This window comes from Xyrauchen texanus, chromosome 13 (genome assembly GCF_025860055.1).
Source record: "Xyrauchen texanus isolate HMW12.3.18 chromosome 13, RBS_HiC_50CHRs, whole genome shotgun sequence".
Lineage (NCBI taxonomy): Eukaryota > Metazoa > Chordata > Actinopteri > Cypriniformes > Catostomidae > Xyrauchen > Xyrauchen texanus.
In genome coordinates, this window is record NC_068288.1 from 4,999,414 (window position 1) to 5,025,321 (window position 25,908).

At 39.4% G+C, this 25,908-nt stretch overlaps 1 protein-coding gene across 1 annotated transcript in view; it reads right to left on the bottom strand.

Annotated features, from left to right (window-relative positions):
• Nucleotides 1-1,782: 1,782 nt before the first annotated feature.
• Nucleotides 1,783-25,908, bottom strand: part of LOC127653945 (electrogenic aspartate/glutamate antiporter SLC25A12, mitochondrial-like) — a 46,609-nt gene continuing 22,483 nt past the window's right edge. Inside the window, exons 8-18 of the mRNA XM_052140819.1 lie at nt 22,920-23,013; nt 22,744-22,828; nt 21,273-21,357; nt 20,079-20,237; nt 19,933-19,985; nt 16,087-16,167; nt 15,853-15,993; nt 15,469-15,607; nt 13,846-14,004; nt 13,648-13,738; nt 1,783-3,640 (exon numbers count right to left, since the gene is read on the bottom strand). Coding sequence (XP_051996779.1) covers nt 3,433-3,640; nt 13,648-13,738; nt 13,846-14,004; nt 15,469-15,607; nt 15,853-15,993; nt 16,087-16,167; nt 19,933-19,985; nt 20,079-20,237; nt 21,273-21,357; nt 22,744-22,828; nt 22,920-23,013 — 1,295 coding nt within the window. The 3' untranslated portion in view covers nt 1,783-3,432. The remainder of the gene's footprint in view (nt 3,641-13,647; nt 13,739-13,845; nt 14,005-15,468; nt 15,608-15,852; nt 15,994-16,086; nt 16,168-19,932; nt 19,986-20,078; nt 20,238-21,272; nt 21,358-22,743; nt 22,829-22,919; nt 23,014-25,908) is intronic.

Genomic DNA, 25,908 nt, shown 5'->3' on the forward strand with positions numbered 1-25,908 from the left:
CAGACCAGGCTATGTTTTTCCAGTCACTAACTATCCAGTTTTGGTGAGCCTGTGCCCACTGCTGCCAGTTTTCTGTTCTGACAGAATTGGAACCAACATGGTCTTCTGCTGTTGTAGCCCATCCACCTCAATGTTTGACATGTTGTTCATTCTGAGTTGCTATTCTGCTTACTACAGATGTGCAGAGAGGTTGTCTGGGCTACTGTAGCCTTTCTGTCAGCTCGAACCAGTCTGGCCATTCTTCGTTGACCTCTCTCATCAACAAGCCGTATCCATCTGCAGAACTGGATGTTTTATGTTTGTGGCACTATTCAGAGTAAACTCTAGAAATTGTGGTCAGTGAAAATCCAAAGAAATCAGCAGTTACGGAAATACTAATACCAGCCTGTCTGACACCAACAATCATGCTCTACTCCCTATGGAATGATATTTGCAATTCCTTTTGAATAATGTCCGGAATATCATTCCATACTACTCCACCAGAGTTCTCTCTATCTTTCTGTATTAGCCATGATGCTTTATCCAGCCTATCCTCCCTATAGTCTTTCCGGCATTCACAGAAAAATCAAGATGATAGTTCAAGAAGCACCATTCCTTCAGATACGGATCATTCTCTTTGCAATATGTTCAATGCTTCATACCTCTCAGGGTATGCTTCTTACCAACAGGGGACAGTTCCATAGTAAAACTGTTTTTTTTTTTTTTTTTTCCCTAACATAATGCAATTAGTCTTGCAAACAGACATTAGGTTTCTTTGCATTTAGGTTATTGGAAAATCAGTATTTCAAGAACGAAATTCCTGCATTTACATGTTTTTTTCCTGATTGCTTAGACACTGAAACTGATTCTAATAGCTCAAAATCCCCAAACATTTCCAAAAGAGTGTTTGTTTTTGGTCAAACCCTTGTAAAAGAAATTCTCTTGACCTCTATTAACTGGTTAAAGCTTTCAATAAATTATATTAATAAAAATTGTAACACAATATATAGTATTCTATTACGAGTTGAGATTTGCGGTAGCTCACCCCGTATTCCCGTACCCTTTTATGACTACAGCCACCTGCAGGGACACTGCCTTGCAGTTCAGGACAGATGAATATGACCCGGAGGCTAAAGTGGATGAAGATGCGGTCTCATTTGCTGCTATGAATTCAGACTTTTTCCTACAGAGTAAAAATGCACAGGTCACTGCAAGTGTGGACAAAGCGAGCGACACACAAACAAGTGATTATTGTCCAGTAACAGCCGTTATTAGTGAAGACCTGCTATAGTTAATGTTTGGACTTCTTATTTCAGATATTTATTCCTTAAAATTACTAAAAATAATTGTTAATGGAACCGGAATGGCTAAATTCCTTACTATTCTCATCCTAATCATTTATTCACAATGAACTTGGAATAACAAAAAAGTATGAACTTAAAGCTCCGTAAACAAATACTGCACAGTGTAGAAAGACATGAATATTATATTCAAAAGTCATAAAATACTTCATATAACATTTATATATTTTAAATATTTAAGAAACTACATTTCTATATTCGACCAAAACTCTCTCGGATATGTGATTGCACTTTAAAGTGCTCTTTGAAGTGCAATCTCTATAAAATTATTTAAAAAAAACCTTATCCAATCATCAATAATGACTGGCAAAGTCAGGGCAATTCACTGGTGAAAATATGTGGGAACGCAATCTTGCATGTGTTTGGTTCTTGTCCAATTCCACAGATTAATTTTTCCAACGTTTTATTCATTCGATGTAAAAAAATCAATAAGAAGTATGCAAACTACATATAAAATTTAACCGCATTGATTTATTTCCATAAAATACAAGAATGAAATACATTTAAATTATTTTCTATATTTAAAATCAACCATGATTTCTTTGATCAACAGATGACTTTTTAAAACCTCTGTACATCCGTCAGAGTGACGCAGAGAAATTAGTCTTTTCCATCTCTCTGTGCAGGAGATGAACATGTATATACAGTCCAGTACATGTGCAAGCTACCCAAAGCCAAATGAGCAAATAAAGAGTGCACGCTTCGGTCACATCAATACATCAGTAATAATGAGAATAAAACTCAAAAGCAGCACATTTTTATATTTTGGGGAGGAACTGAGAATGAGTGTTAAGCTTTACTTTCAGGAGATTCTTTAAAGAAATACTTGACCCAAAAATGAAAATTGTGTAATTACTTACTCACCCTCATGTCTAACAACAACATTAGGGCGAGTAAATGTTGACAAAACGTTCTTTAACTCATTACAGCCACATGGTTGTAAGTTCAGTATGCTGTGGTTGACGATGATCTAGAGTAGAGGTCTGCAACCTGACCTGGGCTCGACGGGATCAGAGAACCCGAAGGGTTTCGGGCCGGGTTAGGGTCAGTTTTTCAAGTAGGACTTCGGGTATGCAATTAATAAAAAAATTTAATAAACAGGCTTACCGAACTTGTTTCGCACTTGGGCTCTCACTCACAGATAAACGGACGAGTTAGGGGCCGTTCACACAGAATGTGTTTTTGCACACCTCTGTTCTGTTTTTCCATTGATAAACACATGCTGGACGAACGTCTTAGACATTTGCACCACATCTTGCTTTTTCTTCAGTGTCTTAGCAGGACAGGCATATTTTAAACACCATGTCAAGTTAAAAGGAACTTCAGATTTTCAAAAACATTTGAGACACCTGTGCTCTTTCATTCTTTGCGTTGCATCTAGATTGTTTTCAGCACAGTTGACACAAAGATTCAACATTCTGAACAAGTTCAGGCTAGATAGAGGGGACCGTTGCAGTGTTTCATATTATTCCAGATGCACCAGGTGAAGTTTCAGTACATAAACGGTGAGCCAATGCTTTTTTCCCTTCTGCTCTAGTGTACTAAGGGACAGCCATGAGTAGTTAAAACTGTGTATGTTTCAGTATTTATATGAATGTTGCCTAAATGCTTACATAAAATATAGCCTATTGCAACAGTACTTGTTAGGAGAAGAAGTTAGAAAGGAATTTTGGGTCGGGTTCGGGCTTAAAATCTGACTGTATCATTCGGATCTGGTAGGTTCGGACCACACGGTCTTGGGTACGGGTCGGGTTTCATTTTAAGGTGCGTGCAGACCTCTAATCTAGAGCTCTTGTCATTACATATTAGACTGTATGTGTCGCTTTAGGTCCTGATCAGTGTGGAAAAGAAAATGTCTACTTGTGCTTTAGCAATCACACTATGACATTTACCCAGTGCACTTCATCAAATCTGAGGCAATGATGAGAACTAACAAGACCCTGAAAATTTGTATAACCCCCCAATCCCCCACCTAAAAACTGAAAGAAATGAGAGAAAAAAAAAAAAAAAGAGAGTGGAAAATGTAGGCCAGACTGCGGGAGGGAGGCCTGCAGCCATTGGAGGACAAGGACGGAGTGGGATGGGAATGTTTTTATGATGAGGCTGCTTGTTCCTTGGGTGTTTCGGAGTAAAGGGTTACGACCCCAGAGGATTTGAACTTGGGCAGGTGCAGTCCGAACTTGTTCTCCACCCCAGCAAAAGTGGCAGCAGCCAGACGATAGCCACCGACATGCTCAGAACTGACAGGAGGAAGCTCAGATATCCGCGATTTAGGCCTTGGTTCAGAACCAGCAGGGCGACTGGAGGGGAAGAGAAGCACAGAAGTCAGAGGTCAAGTATTTTTAGTATTTACTGTTTTTTTTTTTTTTTCATTTTAGCAGTTACTTTTTTATTCAGGTAGTAGCACTACAATTAGGGATGTAAAATGTACCAGTGCTTTGTTACCAAGTCAATACAACAAAAAACCCTGCAATGATTCCACTCTTTCTGCAGTACTTTGTACTATGGAGTTCCACCTCAGTTCAGTAACTTTAAATAAAACACTATAAAATGCACATCTTGATCATAATGCTCATTTTGGCGAGGTTTATATGTAAACATAGTCAGTTTATCTTATGCGAATGTCTTGTCAAAATATCTAATCTGCACATTTGGCTTTAAAATGTATATCAGTCTAATCATATTTGTAGGACTGCCCCCTGATAGTCGACCAAACTTTATTCAATGAGAAGAGTCTTGGTCAACCAAATTTTGATTGGTCGGTTAGTTTTTTACCGGTCCATCTCATTATCTGTAATGTGATCCCACCCACCAGCAGAGCGCGCCATTCATAAACTAATGTGCCGAGACGATCAACGCAAATGTACACGCCCCCGACAGTGTTCAGAGGTTTGATGTAAACAACACAACTCAACTTCTCTGCGTGTTTGTAACGATACACATTGGAGGAATCTCCTGGATATTAAGGAAGAGTTACCATTTTCCTCAGAAGAAGAGCAGGACTCCGATGAACATTTGTATTTTGAAGAGACACTTGATCCAGCCGAGGATACAATTTCGGACGAGTAAATCAATTCGTTTTCATTAGTTGACATGTTATTTTATATAAACATGTACATATTTTACTACTGGGACTGTTTCCAGACTTGCCAGACAGGATTCAGTGTATTGACATTTGAAATATGACCCCTAATAAGCAAATTTTAGTTACATTTAAATGCTGTTTAGGCTAAAGCAGGTATTTAAATTGTATGCTGTATAATATAAATATGGTATGTAATATGATATAAAATAATTTGAATGTTTAGATTATATTTGATTATTTATTATATAAAATTCAGCTTTGATCACAAATTGCCTTTTACAATATATTTAAATAGAAAACTGTTCTTTTAAATGGTAAAAAGAGTTCAGAATATCAATGTTGTTTCTGTATTTTGGATCAAATAAATCCAGTCTTGGTGAGCAGAAGAGAGTTCTTTTAAAAGGCAGTGTAGGTCTAAAATTAAGTCTTTATGTAAAGAAAATGTATTGTCAGATTTCTTCTTTTAACTTAAAACTTGATTTTGATCATTAAGTCTCCTCACATTCATTCTCTATCCCTCATTGATAGGCCCAGGGGAGGGTCTTTGTCTCTCAGGTGTAAATGACCTCCATATTCATGATCATTCACGCCTCCTCGCATATTACCTTTCAACACTAAAATGACTAGATTTTTTTGTATGAATGAGTGATCAGGATGGTTTTCACATCATTTTGTAGCAAGGCTCTAGGCTACAAGATCCAGTTCTCAAAAGTCTTGTGGACAAATGTTTAGTATGTGTTATATGGCCTTATTTCAGTGACTTAAAATTTTAGTTTTTTCAAAAAACATGCATAAACTTTATTTTTTCAAAAATACAAACCTGTACACACATGTTGCTCACATATTATTGTAGCCCAGTTTGTGCTGAATACAGTGTTATCAGACTTTAGCCATTAATATGTTTTTAAGCAACTGAAAAAAGCACAAATGTCAAGGCATGTCAAAATTTCTCCAGGGCCCAAAATACCCTCAGACCCCAGAGGGTTAAGCCTACACAATAAAGAAAGACACATTGAGTGGTTCCTCTCCGGGAACCATCACCTTATCGTGGTGGAGAATTTTGTGCGCCCTTATGAACCTGAGGGCTGAGTGGTCTGCAGCCAGGTGCTCCTGGTAGGGTCTCCCAAGGCAAAGTGGTCTCAGGTGAGGGGCCAGACTAAGAATGGTTCACAAAGACTCCATGGAAAAAATGGAGGAAGCCCGGGGCCCCATCAGGAGCAAGGCCCAGACGGAGGGCTCGTCAGCGAGCGCCTGGTGGCCGGATTTGCCATGGAGCCCGGCCAGGCACAGCCCGAAGAAGCGACATGACACCCCCCTCTACATCCCTTGGGCCCACCACTCATTGGAGAAACTGCAGGAATCGGGTGCGCTGCCATAAAGGTGACAGTGAAGGCCAGATGTCTCGTGGAGTTTACCCAGGTGGATGAGAGGGTCGCTTCCCTACGCCTACGGGTTGTGGGGGGGTTCTGACTGTTGTTTGTGCATATGCACCGAACAGCAGTTCGGAGTATTCAACCTTCTTGGAGACCCTAAATGGAGTCCTGAATAGGGCCCCAGTAGGGGGCTCTATAGTGATGCTGGGTGACTTCAACGTGCAGGTGGGAAATGACAGGGACACCTGGAGAGGTGTGATTGGGAGGAACAGCCTCCCCGATCTGAACCCGAGTGGAGGTTTGCCGTTAGACTTCTGTGCTAGTCATGGATTATCTATAACAAACACCATGTTCGAACATAAGGATGCTCATAAGTGTACGTGGTACTAGAGCACCCTAGGCCGAAGGTCGATGATCGATTTTGTAATTGTGTTGTCGGATCTGAGGCCATATGTTTTGGACACTTGGGTGAAGAGAGGGGCAGAGCTGTCAACCGATCACCATCTGGTGGTGAGTTGGGTCAGGGGGTGGGGAAAGACTCTGGACAGACCTGGGAAGCCCAAGCGAGTAGTGCGGGTGAACTGGGAACGTTTGGAGGCGGCCCCAGTCAGCGAGATCTTCAACTAACTCCTCCGGCAGAGCTTTTCAGGCATCCCTGCGGAGATTGGGGACATTGAACTGGGGGGGACAATAATCAAAGCTTCCATTGCCGAAGCCGCGGTGGAGAGCTGCGGCTTCAAGGTCTTAGGTGCCTCAAGGGGCAGAAACCCTCAAACACCATGATGGACACTTTAGGAGGGGGAAACGGGGAACCATCCAAGCTGTATACAGCAAAGATGGGACGCTCCTGACCTCAACCGAGGAGGTTATTGGGCGGTGGAAGGAACACTTTGAAGAACTCCTAAATCCCAAAACGCCTATGCTAGAGGCAGAGACGGAGGCTGATGGGGGATCAGATTAAATTTCCCTGGGGGTGGTCACTGAGGTAGTCAAACAACGCCGCAGTGACAAAGCCCTAGGGATTGATGAGATCCAACCAGAAATGCTAAAAGCTTTGGATGTGGAGGGGGTGTCATGGATGACACACCTCTTCAACATTCCGTGGAAGTCTGGGACAGTGTCCAAGGAGTGGCAGAACGGGGTGGTGGTTCCCCTCTTCAAAAAGGGGGACCAGAGAGTGTGTGCCAACTACAGGGGTATCACACTTCTCAGCCTCCGTGGTAAAGTTTACTCCAAGGTGCTTGAGAGGAGGGTTCGGCCAACTGTCGAACCTCGGATTGAAGAGGAACAATGCGGGTTCTATCCTGGCCGTGGAACAATGGACCAGATCTTTACTCTTGCAAGGATTCTGGAGGGGGCCTGGTATGCCCATCATACACCTTCTACATATGTTTTGTGGATCTGGAGAAGGTGTATGACCAGGTCCCTTCTTAGGGCGATCCAATATTTGTACGTCCAAAGCGAGAGCTGTGTCCGCGTGCTCAGCACGAAGTCGAGTTCGTAACATGTGGGGGTTGGTCTCCGCCAGGGCTGCACTTTGTCACCGATCCTGTTTGTGATATTTATGGACAGGATATCGAGGCGTAGTCGGGGTGGGCTGGGGATCTCATCGGTTCTTTTTGCAGATGATGTGGTGTTCATGTCATCATCGGTTCGTGACCTTCAGCTCTCACTGGATCGCTTGGCAGTTGAGTGTGAAGCGGCTGGGATGAGGATTAGCACCTCTAAATCTGAGGCCATGGTTCTCAGCAGGAAACCGATGAAGTACGTACTCCAGGTAGGGAAGGAGGTATTGCCCCAAGTGAAGGCGTTCAAGTACCTCGGGGTCTTGTTCACAAGTGAGGGGAAAATGTAGCGGGAGGTTGGCCGGAGAATCGGGGCAGCGGGGGCGGTATTGCACTCGCTCTATCGCACTGTTGTGGCAGGCGGTATCGTAGCATCAGGACCCGCACCAGCCGACTACATGACAGCTTCTTCCCCCAAGCAGTCAGACTGTTGAACAATTGATCTCCCATGATCAATAATTTGCACTGCACTTTATTAACCTATAATCTCACACTGAACTGTCAACATATTCTCCTCAATACAACTACTTATATATATATATATATACACACTCTTTACTTATTGTATTCTATATTGTGTATTCTATATTGTGTGTATTGTTTACTGTACATTGTATATAATTATTGTGTTGTGTAAGTATGTGTACATCTGATATGTAAATTGCGTTGTGTAAGTATGTTGTTTACTGTAATTGGTATATGTCTCGTCACTGTCATGACTGCTATGTTGCTCGGAACTGCACACAAGAATTTCACCTACTGTTGCACTTGTGTACATGGTAGTGTGACAAAGTGATTTGATTTGATTTGTTGTCACAAAAGAGAGCTGAGCCGGAAGGCAAAGCTCTCGATCTACCGGTCAATTTTCGTTCCTACCCTCACCTATGGTCATGACCAAAAGAACTAGGTCGCGAGTACAAGCGGCCGAAATGGGTTTCCTCAGAAGGGTGGCGGGCTTCTCCCTAAGAGATAGGGTGAGGAGCTGAGTCATCCGTGAGGAGCTCAGAGTAGAGCTGCTGCTCCTTTGCATCGAAAGGAGCCAGTTGAGGTGGTTTGGGCATCTGGTAAGGATGCCCCCTAAGTGCCTCCATAAGGAGGTGTTTCAAGCATGTCCAGCTGGGAGGAGGCCTCAGGGAAGACCCAGGACTAGGTGGAGAGATTATATCGCCACACTGGCCTGGGAATGCCTCGGGGTCACCCAGTCAGAGCTGGTTATTGTGGCTCGGGATAGGGAAGTTTGGGGCCCCCTGCTGGAGCTTGAAGGTGGATGGATGGATGGATATTGATTTGAAACTATGAACTTGATTTTTTAATTTATTTTAACTAAAAATTCAAATGAAACTAGAAAAAAAAATAAGTGCAACTAAAATGTTTGTTGTTCAACTTTTTGAAAGATGGCTTTACACCTGTTGTGAAGGGCAATATCTCTCTGGCAAAGAACCTACTTCATTTGTGCATTCTCTACCGGTCGGGTATTTCGTTGTCTGGGAAAATACATCATGTGTGTGAATAAATTTGTTCTGTTCCCTACTTCACGATAGATAGATAGATAGATATATATCGCAATATCCAATTACATCGACAACACCCGGGCTGAATGATCGGTGAATATTCTTGCTTTAGTGATTTTGCATTGAAAATAACATTAATTTATTTTAAAAATTTTAAACTTAAATCAAATACATTTCTAAATTCAAATTGCACTCCAAATAAAACGAAAAATAAAATAAAATAATGAAGAGATAAAATAATTTTATATATATTACACACAGACACACACACACACATACATACACACAGTGGGGGATAAGTATTGAACGTGTAAACATTTGTTTTAGTAAATATATTTCCAATTAGGCTATTCACATTCACCTTTGACTTTGGTATTAACTCAAGGAATCCACACACACAAATAAATCCAAACATTAAAGACCATAAGTGAAGTTATGTGTGATAAAGAGGAATGACACAGGAAAAAAGTATTGAACATGCTAACTGAAATGTATTTAATACTTAGCGAAGAAGCCTTTGTTTTTTTTAATGACAGATTCAAGACACTTCCTGTATGAAGAAAATAATCGGCCACAGTATTCAGGTGTGATTTTGACACATTCTTCTAAACATATTGTCTTTATATCTTGAAGACTCCGGGGCCCTATTGTGAACCTTGATCTTTAGCTCTTTCCACAAATGTTCAATTGGATTCAAATCAGGTGATTGACTGGGCCATTCTAACACCTTGATTTTTTTTTCTCTGAAACCAATTGAAAGTTTCCTTTGCTGTATGCTTTGGATCGTTGTCCTGCTTCTAGCACATCTCATCTACATCATCCTGGTGGCAGCAGATTCTTCTCAAGAATCTCACAGTAAAGGTCTCCATTCATTGTTCGTCCTTTCAATTATATGAAGTCTGCCAGTACCATGTGATGAAAATAGCCCCACGCCATGATGCTTCCACCTCCAAACTTCACTGTTGGTATAGTGTTTTTAGGGTGATGTGCAGTGCCATTTCTTCTCCAAACATGGTGTGTAGTATGACCACCAAGTTCAATTTTGCTCTCGTCTGACCAGACTGCACTCTCCCAGTATTTCATAGTCTTGTCAAATGAGTTGTAGCAAACTTTAAACGAGCTGCGACATGCCTTTTCTTTAGTAATGGAGTCTTGCAGGGTGAGCGTGCATAGAGGCCATGGTGGTGGAGTGCATTGCCTATTGTTTTCTGTGTTTCTGGAGCTCTTTCTGAGTGGTCCTTGGCTCTTGGGCTACTCTTCTTACTCACTGTACAGAAATCTTACGTGGCTGGTTGATGACGGAGTGATGTTGCTTCCACTTGCGGATAATGGCCCCCAATGGTGCTTACTGGAAGATTCAGAAGTTTTGAAATACGTCTGTATCTGATTCCATCAATATGTTTCGCAACAATAGGGTTGCAAAGGTCTTGGGAGAGCTCTTTGCTTTTACCCATCGTGAGTTTCTTGTGTGACACCTTGGTAATGGAAAGCCTTTTTATAGACCATCAATTTACTAACCCAGCTGATATTAATTTGCACAGATAGGAGGTATAATTACTTTCTAACTACTTACAGATTTTAGCTGGTTCCTTGCCTTACCTTGGAGAAATGCTTTTTCTTAGCATTTTCAATACTTTTTTTCCTGTGTCATTCCACTTTATTACACAACTTTATTTATGTTGTGAATGCTTTACATTTGCAGATTTCTTGAGTTAATACTGATGTCTGGTGAAAATTTCATGTGAATAGCCTCATTAAAAATATATCTAATGAAAAAATGTTGATGCGTTAAATACTTATTTCCCCCAATGTATACCTTTCCATTTACCGTCAGGCAAGTTATCCATCTAAACATGCAGGAGGAAAATTACTTACACGAATGAAGACATAAAACCAGTTATAAATGTAAAAATAATAATTATAATGATGATAATAATCACTGAAATATAAATCATTGTTCAAGGTGAATGTGTTTTTGTATTATTTTATGATTTAATCACAGAAGTATAGGATATATATAAAGTGACCCTGCAGAGTTGCGTTCACAAGGAACTGCTCTGTGGAAATAAAGTGAACTGAACTCAAAGCACCTCTTGAGCTGAGATATTTGAGGTAATTTGCAGCACTCTCATAGACGATAGGCTACTCTTCTTGTAACAAAAACAAAAAAAAAATTCAGCAGACAGAAACAAAGAAAGAGTGAGAAACATTTATATATTCCACGAGACTACACGCCTCTGTACAAACATACATACGTATAGACGGCTTTTCTGTCATCTGCTCTTAATAATATAATAAACTGTGTTTCTTCAAGCGCATGTCTGTGTGTCTACGGACAAATTATTTGTAATATTAATTTGATAATAATAATAGCCTAATAATAATAATTATTATTATTTAATACATGGGAAAACAAGCAAAATATAAACTTGGCATCGTCAAAGGCATCAGCTATTGGCAATCACACTGACCATCGTCGTTCCCAGAGATCATCATCTGTCGGCACAACCCTAATGTGGATTTCTCTCTATGAATTCACAAAATGTTCAGACAGTCTTGTTTGCTGGTTTTTCCCGATCGAATTATTACCGCTTCGTGGGTGCGCTTGTAAAATTTATATTTTAAATGCTCATTATTACTGTTTTTTATTTGTCTGTTATGAAGAACAGTGTTAGCAATGTTACTTAATTTAAAAAATGTTCTGATGTTCTGAAAATTTAAATGTATTAAACATAGGCTTAATAACAAAATCAAAAGATGTTATCAATATCTGTAATTAAATTAGGCAGCTTTGCTTAAGTAATGAGTTGCAAAAATTAGTACACCCTTGAATAAATTCAAATAGTGTGCAATATTTTAGTGCTTAAAAAGTCCTCCATAACTTTTAAATACTGCTCTGACCCTTATTGACATCAAGTGTACAAGTTCATGATGACATATTTGCTACATTCACACCACAGCTGAATGTGGCCCAAATCTGATTTTTTCAGACACAGATTTGTTAATTGGATGATCGTGTCAACAGCCAAAAGCACTTTGAATCTGACATTTTCAAATCCAATTTGGGACATATGTGGAAATAAATCTGATATGTATCTGATTTTTTCAAATGTGTTTTCGGTGTGAATAGCTTTAACTTATAATTGGATTGCATGTTAAATATGTATATGAAACGATACAGATGTAGATTTAACAGCACTCTTTGCTTGTGTCACTTGCTCAAAACACAGATTCTATATTTCTCAAACTGTATCAAAACCCAAATGTAAGCCAGTCAATGGAAATATGAAATAAAGATAACTCTTCTTATCTTACAAATACATGTTATGCAGGGCTTAAAGTGAAAAAAATTCCTGAGCCTGAACTTTTTTTTGGGGGGGGAGATAAAATCTATCAACAGTCTTTCTCCATTACTCACGGACATATTATAAAATAGGCATGTGTTCTATCTGCGTTAAAAATGTATAATAAATATTTTATTATAATTTTTTATTAATTATTCATACTATAATGATTCTCTATTGTAGAACATATGTGAAATCATGATGCTATTGATGAAGTGTAATTAACCCATACATTCAGCACTCTTAAATCCCTGTATAAGAACTTTACAACCACTGTACATCACTGTTGGTACCACGCACTTCCCACTCCCCGTGTGATGCCATGCAGTTTGGATTCCATCAGAAAAAAAAAAGGGGGAAAAAAGACTTTGGGCACATAAGACCAACTTATAGATTCTCAAAGGTCTGCACCTTTATCAGTATGGGCCTTGGCAAAGTCTAAAAAAGCTTTTCTATGCTTTGGTTTCAGCAGTGCCTTCATGCGTGGCTGACAACCATGCATTTCACTTCTTTGCAGAGTGCGCCTCACTGTGTGAGATGAAATAGTCACTCCATTTTGGCTTCTCACAGCTTTTGAGGAACGTGCTTGGCGATTGTTAGCAAAAATCGCTTATTATGAGGTGAAAGCTTACAGCGATGGTCTGAACAGTTCAGGAAACTTGTCACAAGTTCATCCTTTCTGAATTTCTTTCACTTTTCTACTGTACTTTGACTAAATAAAAGTGATTTGCTAATACACTTGTGCCATTGTCCCCTTTTGTGCAATTAAATCATTTTCTTTCTTCATTTACTTGACAATTCTCTCCCATGTGGTGCATTTGTTGTCAGTGAGTCCGAGAATGATTCAATGGGTTAAGTAACACTTTTACACTTCAATTATGTCTATTTGAGTTGCGAAAGTTAGAAAGAATAATCTGCTGATCAATTTCCATCAACTAGCACCAAAAATCATTTTGTTAAGTTTTTATTATTGTAACTTTCAGGAGGGTGTAACCATTTTTGCAACATGGCCGTTTATCACTTTGATAAAGTAATTTTTCTTGTTTAATATTGACATGTTTCATTAGTATCTGATAAACCAGAGTTGCTTAAACATTACATTATACATGAACTCCAAATATGTCTTATATGTAAAGAGAGTGTAACTGAGGAGGTTTCAGAGGGGGTGTAGTCATTTATGCTGTGTGCTGTAGCTAGGCGTTGCTAGCCAACATAATTAAATTTAACGTGCATTAATATAGAATTGAATTGATGTGGGATCAGAGTATATTGACTTTATAACAACTACATTATAATGTTGCTAATCCAATCAGATTTTACAACAGGATGTATTGGATTTATAAAGTATGTTCTTTGAGTATGACATCTTCATGCTGACGGAATCCTCTAAGGGGGTCATAACAGTGTCTTTAACATGATCAACACTTACTGTCCTCCAAAGTCGACGTAGAACCATCGCTGAAGGAGCTCATAGGTCACCAAGGTCACACCAAACTGAGGAGATGACCTGAATACACGAGCTACAGAGAATACAGAGAGAGGACTGTGAGCAAATATGAACGAGACTGAAATAAAGTACGTGTGTGAGAATTAATTTGTGATTGAATGCCTGTGTGTTTGCGTGTACCTCCAGCTCCCTTCCATAACGCTTTAAAGCCCTCCTCCTTCATGATCTTCCTGAAACAGTCGATCACTCCAGAGTAAGTTGTCTGACCAGCACGGGCGGCCACCTGCAATCGTGTTTTGATGACATCAGCAGGAGTAACAAGGGAGGCAGCTGGGACACCTGTGGATCAAAGAAAATCCAGATGTCATTGTGTTAGCAGACATATTATCACATTAAATATCTGTAAATAAAATAAAAAACTTTCACTTTTATGCAGTGTCCTAACTTAGCTCAACAGGACAAAACTATTTAAAAGCATGAAATAGAATTAGTGCATCAGTTTCTCTGCATGAACATTGTGTGTGAAATTACGGAAAAGTAACTAATGATGCATAAAACAATATAATTGATCAAATATGATTATTTGTAGTATAACCTCTGATTGGAATGCACATTCTGAACCATGCAACAGCGGCAAAACTTGACACGTCAATACTTAAGTGACCTTCTGACATGCTATATTCCATCACGTTCATACATTTCTGGCTTGTTAATAGTTCCTAGAATATCAAAATCCACAAAAGGAGGAAGATCCTTTTCCTATTTGGCTCCTAAACTATGGAAAATTCTCCCTAACACTTTTCGGGACACACACAACACACAGTTTCAGTTTAAGTCTAGACTAAAGACAAAATCTATTTAGACAGAAATACACATAATTTATACATCAACTTACAATTAGGCTGCTTTAGTTAGGTCTGCCAGAACCAGAAACATCCATCATGATCTATAACTGCATAAAATGTAATGACATCTACGCTAATATTATTCTATTTGTTTCCATGTCGGGATTCATATCACAAGGTTACCAGAGCCGCCCAGATCCAGCTCCATTCCTGCTTGGTCTCGGACTCCACTGCTATGTGTCTGAGTAATGATGACTAAATGCAGCCGGTGCATGCAAGACATCACTTCAGTCTTTTACAATGGACTTCAGAGGATGAACTGTTGCAAACTCCAACTGTCAGACATCGGATATTTCATGAGCCACTGCCTGAACCTTGGTCTTAGGATGGGCCCCACTGAACCTCACCGAAATGACCTGCCGATTGAACTGTGATGCACCTCATTGATCTCTGCCTGCATCACCTTTGTCTTTTGATGGACTACAGCAGCCAACTAACAAAGAACATCGCATCTCTGTGAACGTCTGCAGTTAATCCAGGATGGACTTCAATGACATTAATCATTAATTTTACAGTTTAATCTTACATAAGGTTTTTTTCTCCATTAACCAACATCTTATGGAGTTTTGTGTTCCTTGTCACAGTCGCCTTCAGCTGGCTCACAGGGGTTCTAAATACAATTATTAATTATAAAAACGTTTATACACAATTTACAATCATAATTAATCAAACTACACAATGATCACTCTAAGACTTAATAGATATTTCAGTTTGATTTTCTGTTAATGCTTGATTTTCTGTAAAGCTGCGTGTTGTGAAAAGCGCTATACAAATAAAAATGACGACATAAAATGAACCAGTGTGTTCCCCACCCCATATCAAACCTTTTTCGATTGGCTGTTATTTTGTCGCTATGTGACACATTTTCGATTTCAGTGTGGATAGAAAAATGTCTGACCTGCAATGGCACCAGCTGTGAGGAGCTGAAGAGGCCCCAGTCGCCCATCTTCATCTGCTAGCTGTGCCTTCGTATGAGCATATACTGGGAAATAGATGGCAGAGAAGGGGATATCGCGCAGGAAACAAGCCTTGGCACCCTTTGGTGGGAAAATAACATTACAATTCATATTAAACGCTACGGCTGAGAATCAGCACAGACTTCCAACTTAAATTCTGATTATAAAGAATATATATTTTTGATCTAGTAAATTCAGATTTGGTAAACTGAGTATACCAAGTTAGCTCAGCTGAAACTTGGTGCAAGGTGGCATCAGCAGGATATGAGGTGAGCTGTACATAAATGGCTTTTTGGAGAAAAATGGAAGACAAAAGGTTTCCAAACCTTGTAGAGGCCAAAGAAGCCGAGGTCTCTAACCACACTGAGCGCGCTCACTCTGGGACCTGTAGTGATCTCCCCGGCAACCTGCAGACGAATCTTAACAATTTCCAAAGGGTTGGTGAAAATAACCTGCGAGCCACCAGCCTGGAAAGAGACAAATAGACAGACAGAGAGAGACTTTACTAATGAAGTACAAAAAAAAACGTTTAAAAGCTCTGCTTAGATAATGACACTCACACAACCGCCAGCGAGAATCTCAGCAGCCAATGGTATCGTGTCGTTTTTAGTAGTAAATTTGTCTCTCACAAAGTCATTCACCTGCAAATGAGAGACAGAGTTTCAAGTAATCAGTTTTACCTACATTAAAACTTCTGCAATCAGTTTATAGGGATAGTTCACCAAAACATAAAAATTCTGTCATCATTTACTCACCCTCCTATTGTTCCAAACACTTTCAGGTGAAGTCAGAAGTTTACATACACCTTAGCCAAATACATTGAAACTAAATTTTTCACAATTCCTGATATTTAATTGTGGAAAACATTCCCTGTCTTAGGACAGTTAGGATCACGATTTTAAGAATGTGAAAATGTCAGAATTATAGTAGAAAGAATTATTTATTTCAGCTTTTATTTCTTTCATCACATTTCCAGTGGGTCAGAAGTTTACATACACTTTGTAAGTATTTGGTAGCATTGCCTTTAAATGGTTTACCTTGGGTCAAACATTTTGGGTAGCCTTCCACAAGCTTCTCGCAATAAGTTGCTGGAAATTTGGCCCATTCCTCCAGACAGAACTGCAGTAACTGAGTCAGGTTTGCAGACCTCCTTTGTCGCACATGCTTTTTCAGTTCTGCTCACAAAGTTTCTGTCGGATTGAGGTCAGAACTTTGTGATGGCCATTCCAATACCAGACTTTGATGACCTTAAGCCATTTAGCCACAACTTTGGAGGTATGCTTGGGGTCATTGACCATTTGGTAGACCAATTTTTGTCTGAGCTTTAAATTCCTGGCTGATGTCTTGAGATGTTGCTTCGGTATATCCACATAATTTTCCTTCCTCATGATGCCAGCTATTTTGTGCACCAGTCGCTCCTGCAGCAAAGCACCCCCACAACATGATGCTGCCACTCCCATGCTTCACTGTTGGGATGGTGTTCTTCGGCTTGCAATCCTCATCCTTTTTCCTAAAACAAAATGGTCATTATGGCCAAACTGTTACATTTCTGTTTTATCAGACCAAGATATTTGTCCCCATGTGCACTTGTAAACTGTAGTCTGGCTTTTTTATGGTGGTTTTGGAGCAGTGGCTTCTTTCGTGCTGAGCAACATTTCAGTTTATGTTGATATAGGACTTGTTTTACTCTGGATATAGATACTCCTCTACCTGTTTTCTCCAGCATCTTCACGAGGTCCTTTGCTGTTGTTCTGGGATTGATTTGCACTTTTCGCACTAAACTACGTTCATCTCTAGCAGACAGAATGAGTCTCCTTCCTGAGCGGTATGATGGCTGCGTGGTCCCATGGTGTTTATACTTGCATACTATTGTTTGTTCAGATGAACGTCGTACCTTCAGGCATGTGGCAGCGGGGGCGTGGTCAAGCGCCCGTCCGGGAGAGGAAAGCGGTAAGGGCGCTTACACCTGAGCTAAATTATGCCTAACACCTGTCTCTAATTCCAGTGAGCACGAGGAGAGCGGCATAAAAGCAGACACCGAGCCTCCAGTCGGGGAGAGATGACAAGCCAACTCAGTGTGCTTGGTTACTATTGTGTAGTATAAAAAGAGAATTAAAAGCTTACCTGTTGCTGAACACCTGTTCCCTGTCCTCCTTCTTGTGGGAAGTGTTACAAGGCGTTTGAAAAATGCTTCTTGCATGGAGGTCCACAATTGTTTTCTGAGGTCTTGGCTGATTTCTTTTGATTTTCCCATGATGTCAATTAAAGATACACTGAGTTTGAAGGGAGAGCTTAAAATATATACACAGGTACACCTCCAATTCAGTACAACTCCTATCAGAAGCTAATTGGCTAAAGGATTGAAATAATTTTCTGGAATTTTACAAGCTGCTTAAAGGCACAGTTAACATGGTTTATGTAAACTTCTGCCCCACTGGAATTGTGATATAGTCAATTACAAGTGAAACAATCTGTCTGTAAACAATTGTTGGAAAAATTACTTGTGTCATGCACAAAGTAGATGTCCTAAACAACATGCCAAAACTTTACTTATAAATCTGTGGAGTGGTTAAAAAATAAGGTTTAATGACTTCAACCTACAGTGGGGCAAAAAAGTATTTAGTCAGCCACCAATTGTGCAAGTTCTCCCACTTAAAAAGAGGAGAGAGGCCTGTAATTTTCACCATAAGGAACACTTCAACTATGAGAGACAAAATGAGAAGAAAAAAAATCCAGAAAATCACATTGTAAGATTTTTAATGAATTTATTGGCAAATTATGGGGGAAAATAAGTATTTGGTCCCCTACAAACAAGCAAGATTTCTGGCTCTCACAGACCTGTAACTTCTTTAAGAGGCTCCTCTGTCCTCCACTCGTTACCTGTATTAATGGCACCTGTTTGAATTAGTTATCAGTATAAAAGACACCTGTCCACAACCTCAAACAGTCACACACCAAACTCAACTATGGCCAAGACCAAAGAGCTGTCAAAGGACACCAGAAACAAAATTGTAGACCTGCACCAGGCTGGGAAGACTGAATCTGCAATAGGTAAGCAGCTTGGTGTGAAGAAATCAACTGTGGGAGCAATTATTAGGAAATGGAAGACATACAAGACCACTGATAATCTCCCTCGATCTGGGGTTCCATGCAAGATCTCACCCCGTGGGGTCAAAATGATCACAAGAAAATCCCAGAACCACACGGGGATACCTAGTGAATGACCTGCAGAGAACTGGGACCAAAGTAACAAAGGCTACCATCAGTAACACACTACGCCGCCAGGGACGCAAATCCTGCAGTGCCAGACGTGTCCCCCTGCTTAAACCAGTATATGTCCAGGCCCGTCTGAAGCTTGCTAGAGAGCATTTGGATGATCCAGAAGAGGATTGGGAGAATGTCATATGGTCAGATGAAACCAAAATAGAACTTTTTGGTAAAAACTCAACTCGTCGTGTTTGGAGGAGAAAGAATGCTGAGTTGCATCCAAAGAACACCATACCTACTGTGAAGCATGGGGGTGGAAACATCATGCTTTGGGGCTGTTTTTCTGCAAAGGGACCAGGACGACTGATCCGTGTAAAGGAAAGAATGAATGGGGCCATGTATCGTGAGATTTTGAGTGAAAACCTCCTTCCATCAGCAAGGGCATTGAAGATGAAACGTGGCTGGGTCTTTCAGCATGACAATGATCCCAAACACACCGCACGGGCAACGAAGGAGTGGCTTCGTAAGAAGCATTTCAAGATCCTGGAGTGGCCTAGCCAGTCTCCAGATCTCAACCCCATAGAAAATCTTTGGAGGGAGCTGAAAGGTCATGTTGCCCAGCGACAGCCCCGAAATATCACTGCTCGAGAGGAGATCTGCATGGAGGAATGGGCCAAAATACCAGCAACAGTGTGAAAACCTTGTGAAGACTTAAAGAAAACGTTTGACCTCTGTGATTGCCAACAAAGGGTATATAACAAAGTATTGAGATAAACTTTTGTTATCGACCAAATACTTATTTTCCCCCATAATTTGACAATAAATTCATTAAAAATCCTACAATGTGATTTTTTGGATTTTATTTCTCATTTTGTCTCTCATAGTTGAAGTGTACCTATGATGAAAATTACAGGCCTCTCTCATCTTTTTAAGTGGGAGAACTTGCACAATTGGTGGCTGACTAAATACTTTTTTGCCCCACTGTAAGTGTATGTAAACTTATGACTTCAACTGTATGACTTTTTCTTCCATGGAACGCAAAAGGAAATGTCAGGCAGAATATTATCCTCAGTAACCCTTCACATACATAGCATCTTTCCATAGATCTCCTTTTGTGTTCCACGATAGAAGGAATTACAACATGAGTGTGTGTAAATAATTTTTATTTTTCAACGAACTATTCCTTTAACGATACTCACAGTGAGTTTGATGGCTTTCTCTGGAGCCACTCCGATGAGCTGGGGCAACAAGCCTAAAGGGAAAACACAGAAAATGAGATCAAGGGAACACAAGTATGAAATGATTTTGTAGCAAACGCTTAATTTGACACAAATACATTCTCTACCTCTATAAAAGCCGAAGAATCCCTCGTATCGCAGGACTTTCTTGGCACAGTCAAAGCTGTTTTTGTACATGAGCTCCCCCACAAAGGAGCCGGTGGATCGCTGGTTCTGCATACGTGTCTTTACCAGATCTATGGGGTACACAGCTGTTGCACCCGTAGCTGTAAACACACAAACACCACACACAGGGTAAAATGTATACACTCGTGCAAAAACTACACATTGTCTACAATCAGAACTTAAGTGCGACACTGTGGATATTGTTGGCTTTGTGTGACAAATTGCTTAAGATGATTATGATAAAATCCTCTGCTTAATGAATGTACAGTTTGGAAAAAACATATAAACATTATTTCTTGCATTTTTGAAATGAAACAGTTCGATGTACTATGTACAGATGGTCTAACAATCAGAACGTAAATCATCCTAATTAGTACTCAATCATAACAGAGTTAATTTACATACAGAAGTCTTAAAACTACAGTAGCAAAAACAGTCTAAATTCTAATATCAGAGAGAAGTTGGAGAACTGTCATGTGAATTAAATTACAACTTTATCTTTATTTGCAAGAAATAGGGCTTGGTATTGATACAGATTTCCAAATTCGATTCAACCTGATTCTGTTTTCAATTATAAAGTTTATAGTTTAACCTATTTATTTTGTTGAATATTCATTAGTTAACCTGTTAAAGGGCTGAGTTTAGCATCCATAAATCCCAATAAAACTCGTCTGATTGGGGTAACATAGACATAATGAAGCCTAATTATGCATGGGTTCCTTACATTGACTATTCGACCAATTGATCAGACAGCGCACCAACAAGTCAATTATGAAAATTGGTGGTTTGCACATTCCTAAATTTTACCTGCAAATTCTGAACTACAAAGTGAATCAAATGAGTTAACAGATAAATATATCAAAACTCAATAATTAAAAAAAACAATAGCTATAGATAATGAATCAACATCTAAATACGGTTTTAATATTGAATCTGGAGGTCTGTGGCTATTCCCACACCTAATATGCAAGTGATTCAATTAGATTCAATATTGTGATTAAATGTAAAATCCATATTTTAAACCAGCCTTAGCAGGAAACCTTGACGAACATTATAAGGAAAAACACAAAGCTTCAAAAATTATAATATAGCCACTATAAAATAATGAAACGTGAGAAGTGAGTGTAAAGTCGAACCTCCAGCGATGGCGCCCAGGGCAAACCTGTACCCTGACTCAGCTGCCTGCAGCCACACAGGCCGAGAAACATCCCCATGTGAATGCTAAAAAGAGAGAGAAAATGAAATAAGCATATGATGTATTAAAAAAAAAGTATTATGTATTAAATGCACATAATTTTTAGGGGGCAGTCAATATTAGACATTTATGACAACATTGTGAATATTATGGGTGGTTGCCAGAGTGTTGACCCTGGTCTGGTCTCTAGATATGGCATGGGTCCCTCATTCAATGTAAGTAGGGATATGGCGATGAGTCTGCTGGCAGTATTTATCAGCCAATTATTGACCAAATTAAAACCATCGGCAAATCGATTTAAAATATTTAAATGCTGATATGAAAAACCAATAGTTTACTTATAATTAATTGGATCACACTTTGAAAAAACTATAGAGAAATAATAATAGCCACAGAATGTAGAACAGTTGGCACTCCAAAAACATGACATTTAATTTTAAATAATTCTTGTTCTCACGTTAATGACAAAAAGCCGGTGATAGAGACGTGAGTTGTTAAAGTGGCCCTTAACTATACATGAGGTAAGACAATACAAAACGCTTTGAAACCAGCAAACTTTGACTTGAGACATTGGTATGATATCCATTAAGACTGCACAAAATCACAACATGATCTTACGTGATCACAAAACCTCGAAATCTAAAGCTAATAAATAGACTGCATTCAGCGATTCAGTCAACATTGTGCAAGCAAGTGGCGGTGTGTATGGCATAATCCAATATAATACAATAGAATTAAAAAGGGTGTTTAGTTTTTGAATAGTCTAACATTTTCTATTATATTTTCTGTTGTTTTGAACTGCAAAAAAGAACTAAATAATTAAATTCAAATAATTTTGTTTTTTTTACATCAATCATCATGCTTGGATATTTATTTTTCTATACTTTTTATCTTCCATTTATCTTACATTATGGCTCTTTAACATTTTGGCCTGTCAAGTTCAATGGTAATTTTTCATTTTTAGAACTATAAAAAGCTTTTGTACCTCTTTGAACATTTAAAAAAACTTAATTTGAGCAAAACAATGATCTGATGTCAAAATCGGCCAATAGGTTTTTTTGTGTGTTAAAATCTGTATTTTGCCCGTTTTATCATTCCCCAAATAAAAATTGTAAGTCTGTTGAATAATAAAAATAAAAACACACCTCTACTCAATAAGTTTCACAATTTGAGGTATCAATGTCCATAGCACAAACGTGCAGGACAAACTACACGCTGACGTTTAATACTTAGGATAGATGGGTTTGTTTAAATCCCTAACCCTAAGTATTAGCATAATAGTGATGTCTGTCTTATTACTGCACACAAGTCAGTAATAACACTGATAACACTATATGGTTATCTGACAGTAATATGTATTCAAATGACCCATAAAAGGACTCTTATCTCACAGTATGGATTGATAAACTCACCTGTCTCTGCACCTCAGCCAGATTATATGGCAGAGCTCCTTCCTCCAGCGGTGCTATCCTCTCGATATCAGCCAGGTTTAACCGTCTACGCATAATAATACACAGAAACACCTAATCAAGCTGATAACGCTGCTTATTGTATAAGGTGAAGTTCAGATTTTAATCAAGGAAATTACCCCGTTTGGGAGTGCAGCCCTGACAGCTGAAACAGGATGTCAATTTCCATAGGAGTGATCTGACCAAACTTATTTGCAGCATGAACAAACTCCTCTACAGATGGGGAGAAAAAGGGAAAATATATTAGAAAATACTGCAAAATTAAAACAGTTCTCCTTTAATTAAGAGTTGTACTTATTCCAGTTCCATTAATGGTTCTTGAATATCTGCATGCAAAATACTCTGTGTACTCAAAAATGACTGTTCCACGATCCACAACTGAGCTGTAATGCTACTTCATCTACAAGAACACAGCAAAATATATAGTTGAGTTGTGAGCTTAGTCAGAGTTCAATCTGATGAAAGACTGGTGACAGTTAATACATTAAAACACAATACATATTCCACACATCTTTCTGTTGTGTCATCCTTTTTGGTTGCACACACCACCAAATAATGTGGGACAAATGAGTTTGATTCTAGAAAGAATGAACCGGTTCATGTCTCAAATGAACAGAGAACAGTGTTGTGTGGGTTTAAAACATTTAGTTCATTGCAATTACACTTGTTTCATAACTGTTTTAGGAGGACAATATGTCAAAGAATTAAAACATTTTGGGATCTGGAGACATAAAAAGACACTTACATGGTCAAGCTGACACCCCCGAGCAGGGCCCAAGCCTGCGAGTCGATTTAGTCGGAGAGGTACGGCAAGAGATGTTGAACATGTCGGCAATGCTGACAAAGGTCGTTGCTGACTTGAAGAAGCTTTCTTTGATACGTCGATCGATCACTGCCATGGAGGCGAAGTTCAACGATGTGGTTACAAGAGTGGGGGATGTGGAGAAATGGATTGATTACCTGGAGTCATCGGAGAGGGAATTATCTGCTAATCCGCTAGCGACCAAGGTGGATTTGGAGCGTGTCTGGGAGAGGTTGGAGGACATGGGAGGACCGTAGCCAGCGGAATAACCTTTGTATCATTGGAATCCCTTAGGAAGCATAGGGACAGGATACGGTAAAATTCCTGGATGGGCTCTTTTCGAATCTGCTCCACATAGCAGGCCATACATTGGAAATCAAGAGAGCTCACAGGGTCCCTGCTCATCAATGAGCAGAGGGAGACAGGCCCCGATCAATTCTGGCCAAATTTCATCCGACAAAGATCTTGTGTTACGCGAGGAGTAAAGGAAGGCTTTCTTGGAAGAACCACAGCATTTTCTTGTTCCCAGACTTTGCGAATTTGACAACAGAGAAAAATTATCGATTCAAAGAATGCAAGAAACTTTTACACCAACGGAAGGTCGATTTTGCAATGATATTCCCGATGAAATTGAGAATAGATGCTAAGGATGGCCGGAAAACATTCACATGCCCACAGCAAGCGATGTCCATCATAAAGTCAATGGAGTGAGCAAGTCATCTCGTTGTTCTCACGTTGCAGCAGAGTGGGCCGGCTAACTGAACCTTTGCTTGACTGCATAAAGTTTCTGCATACTTTTTCTTGTGCTGGTTCCGCCTAACTGCTTGAGTTTATTTTGTAGATGGCACACCTTTGGGAGGGTTTTGAGAATTAATCTACATGCTCTTTGTGCTTAATTCTCCAATTGGCTTAGGTTTGTTTTGTGAGTATTTCTTGCTAAGACATTGGAGTGATCAAGTAATTTGCCTGCACTCATGTTGCAGCCGAGTGGAACGGCTAACTGAACATTTGCTTGACAGTTTGAAGAATCTGTGCGCTTTCATGTGCTAGTTCCACCTAGTGGCTGGAGTTTATTTTGTAGAGTAATACAACTTCAGGACAATTTTATGGATGAACTTACATGCTCTTTGTGTTTACTCCGCCTATTGGCTGGAGTTTGTTTTATAGATTATCTTTTTCTGTGTAATTCTGTCTCACAAAATCTGTATAGAAACACCAGACTTAAGTAATCCGACGGCAAAGTTGTCACGGGGGCTCTCGTAGTCGTGCATGGACTGTTTGAGTTTGGAGGTATGGACGCCAGTTGCTGCCGTGTACGGGGTTAATGTTCACTCTTATTTTTCTGTTTGTTTTGTTCTGGGGGAAGTTCGGGTTTTGATGGTCGGACCAATGTTGGAAATTGGTCTTTATAATCTTGTTTTTAACACAATAAATTTTTTTCTATATGTAAAAATGTTAATATGAGTGGATTGTAAATGGGTTGGGGCACCCATAAAAAGAAGGTTATTTCTCTTCTTAAGCAAAAGAAATATGATAGTGTTTCTTCAAGAAAAAAAAGAGGCATTTTTTTTATAGTGCTGGCTCGAGTAAGAGCAGGGGAGTCATTACGCTGATAAGTAAACATCTACAATTCAAATGTCTCAAATGGATTAAAGATAAATTAGGAAGAGTCATTATTGGTTTAGCAGAAATTCAGGGAAAAAGTCTTAGTTTGGCTAATTTTCATGCACTTAACTTTGAAGATCAGGGCTTTTTTATAGATCTTGAAGGGATGTTGCATGCAGCTGCCACCCTTCATAATATAACATAATATTGGGAGGAGACTTTAATCTATTGATGGAACCAGTCCTTGATCCTAGTGAAGCAAAAGGTGTGCAAGACCCCTAGAGATATCTTACAGACATCTGAAGACTTTTGAACCCATCTGGTAGGGACTATACATTCTTTTCATCAGTCCATAAGATTTAATATAGAATATTATTTTTTTTATATACAAGTCCCTCATTTTATCTGTTGTTGATTGCTCAGTTGGAAACATTATAGTCTCAGATCAAACACTAGTGTGTTTAGAGGTGTTGCCACATACGAAGAAAGAGAAATCATATAGTTGGCGCTTTAATGTATCCCTTTTGCAAAATCCTGAATTCCAACAAACGCAAAAGACTGAAATCAATGTCTATATGGAGACCAACTGGTCCTTAATATCCTCTGTGGGCGTGGCTTGGGAAGCACTTAAGATAGTTCTTAGGTGTCATATCATACAGTATGCCTCTAAATAATCCAAAGCACAATCCAATTTTAAAAGT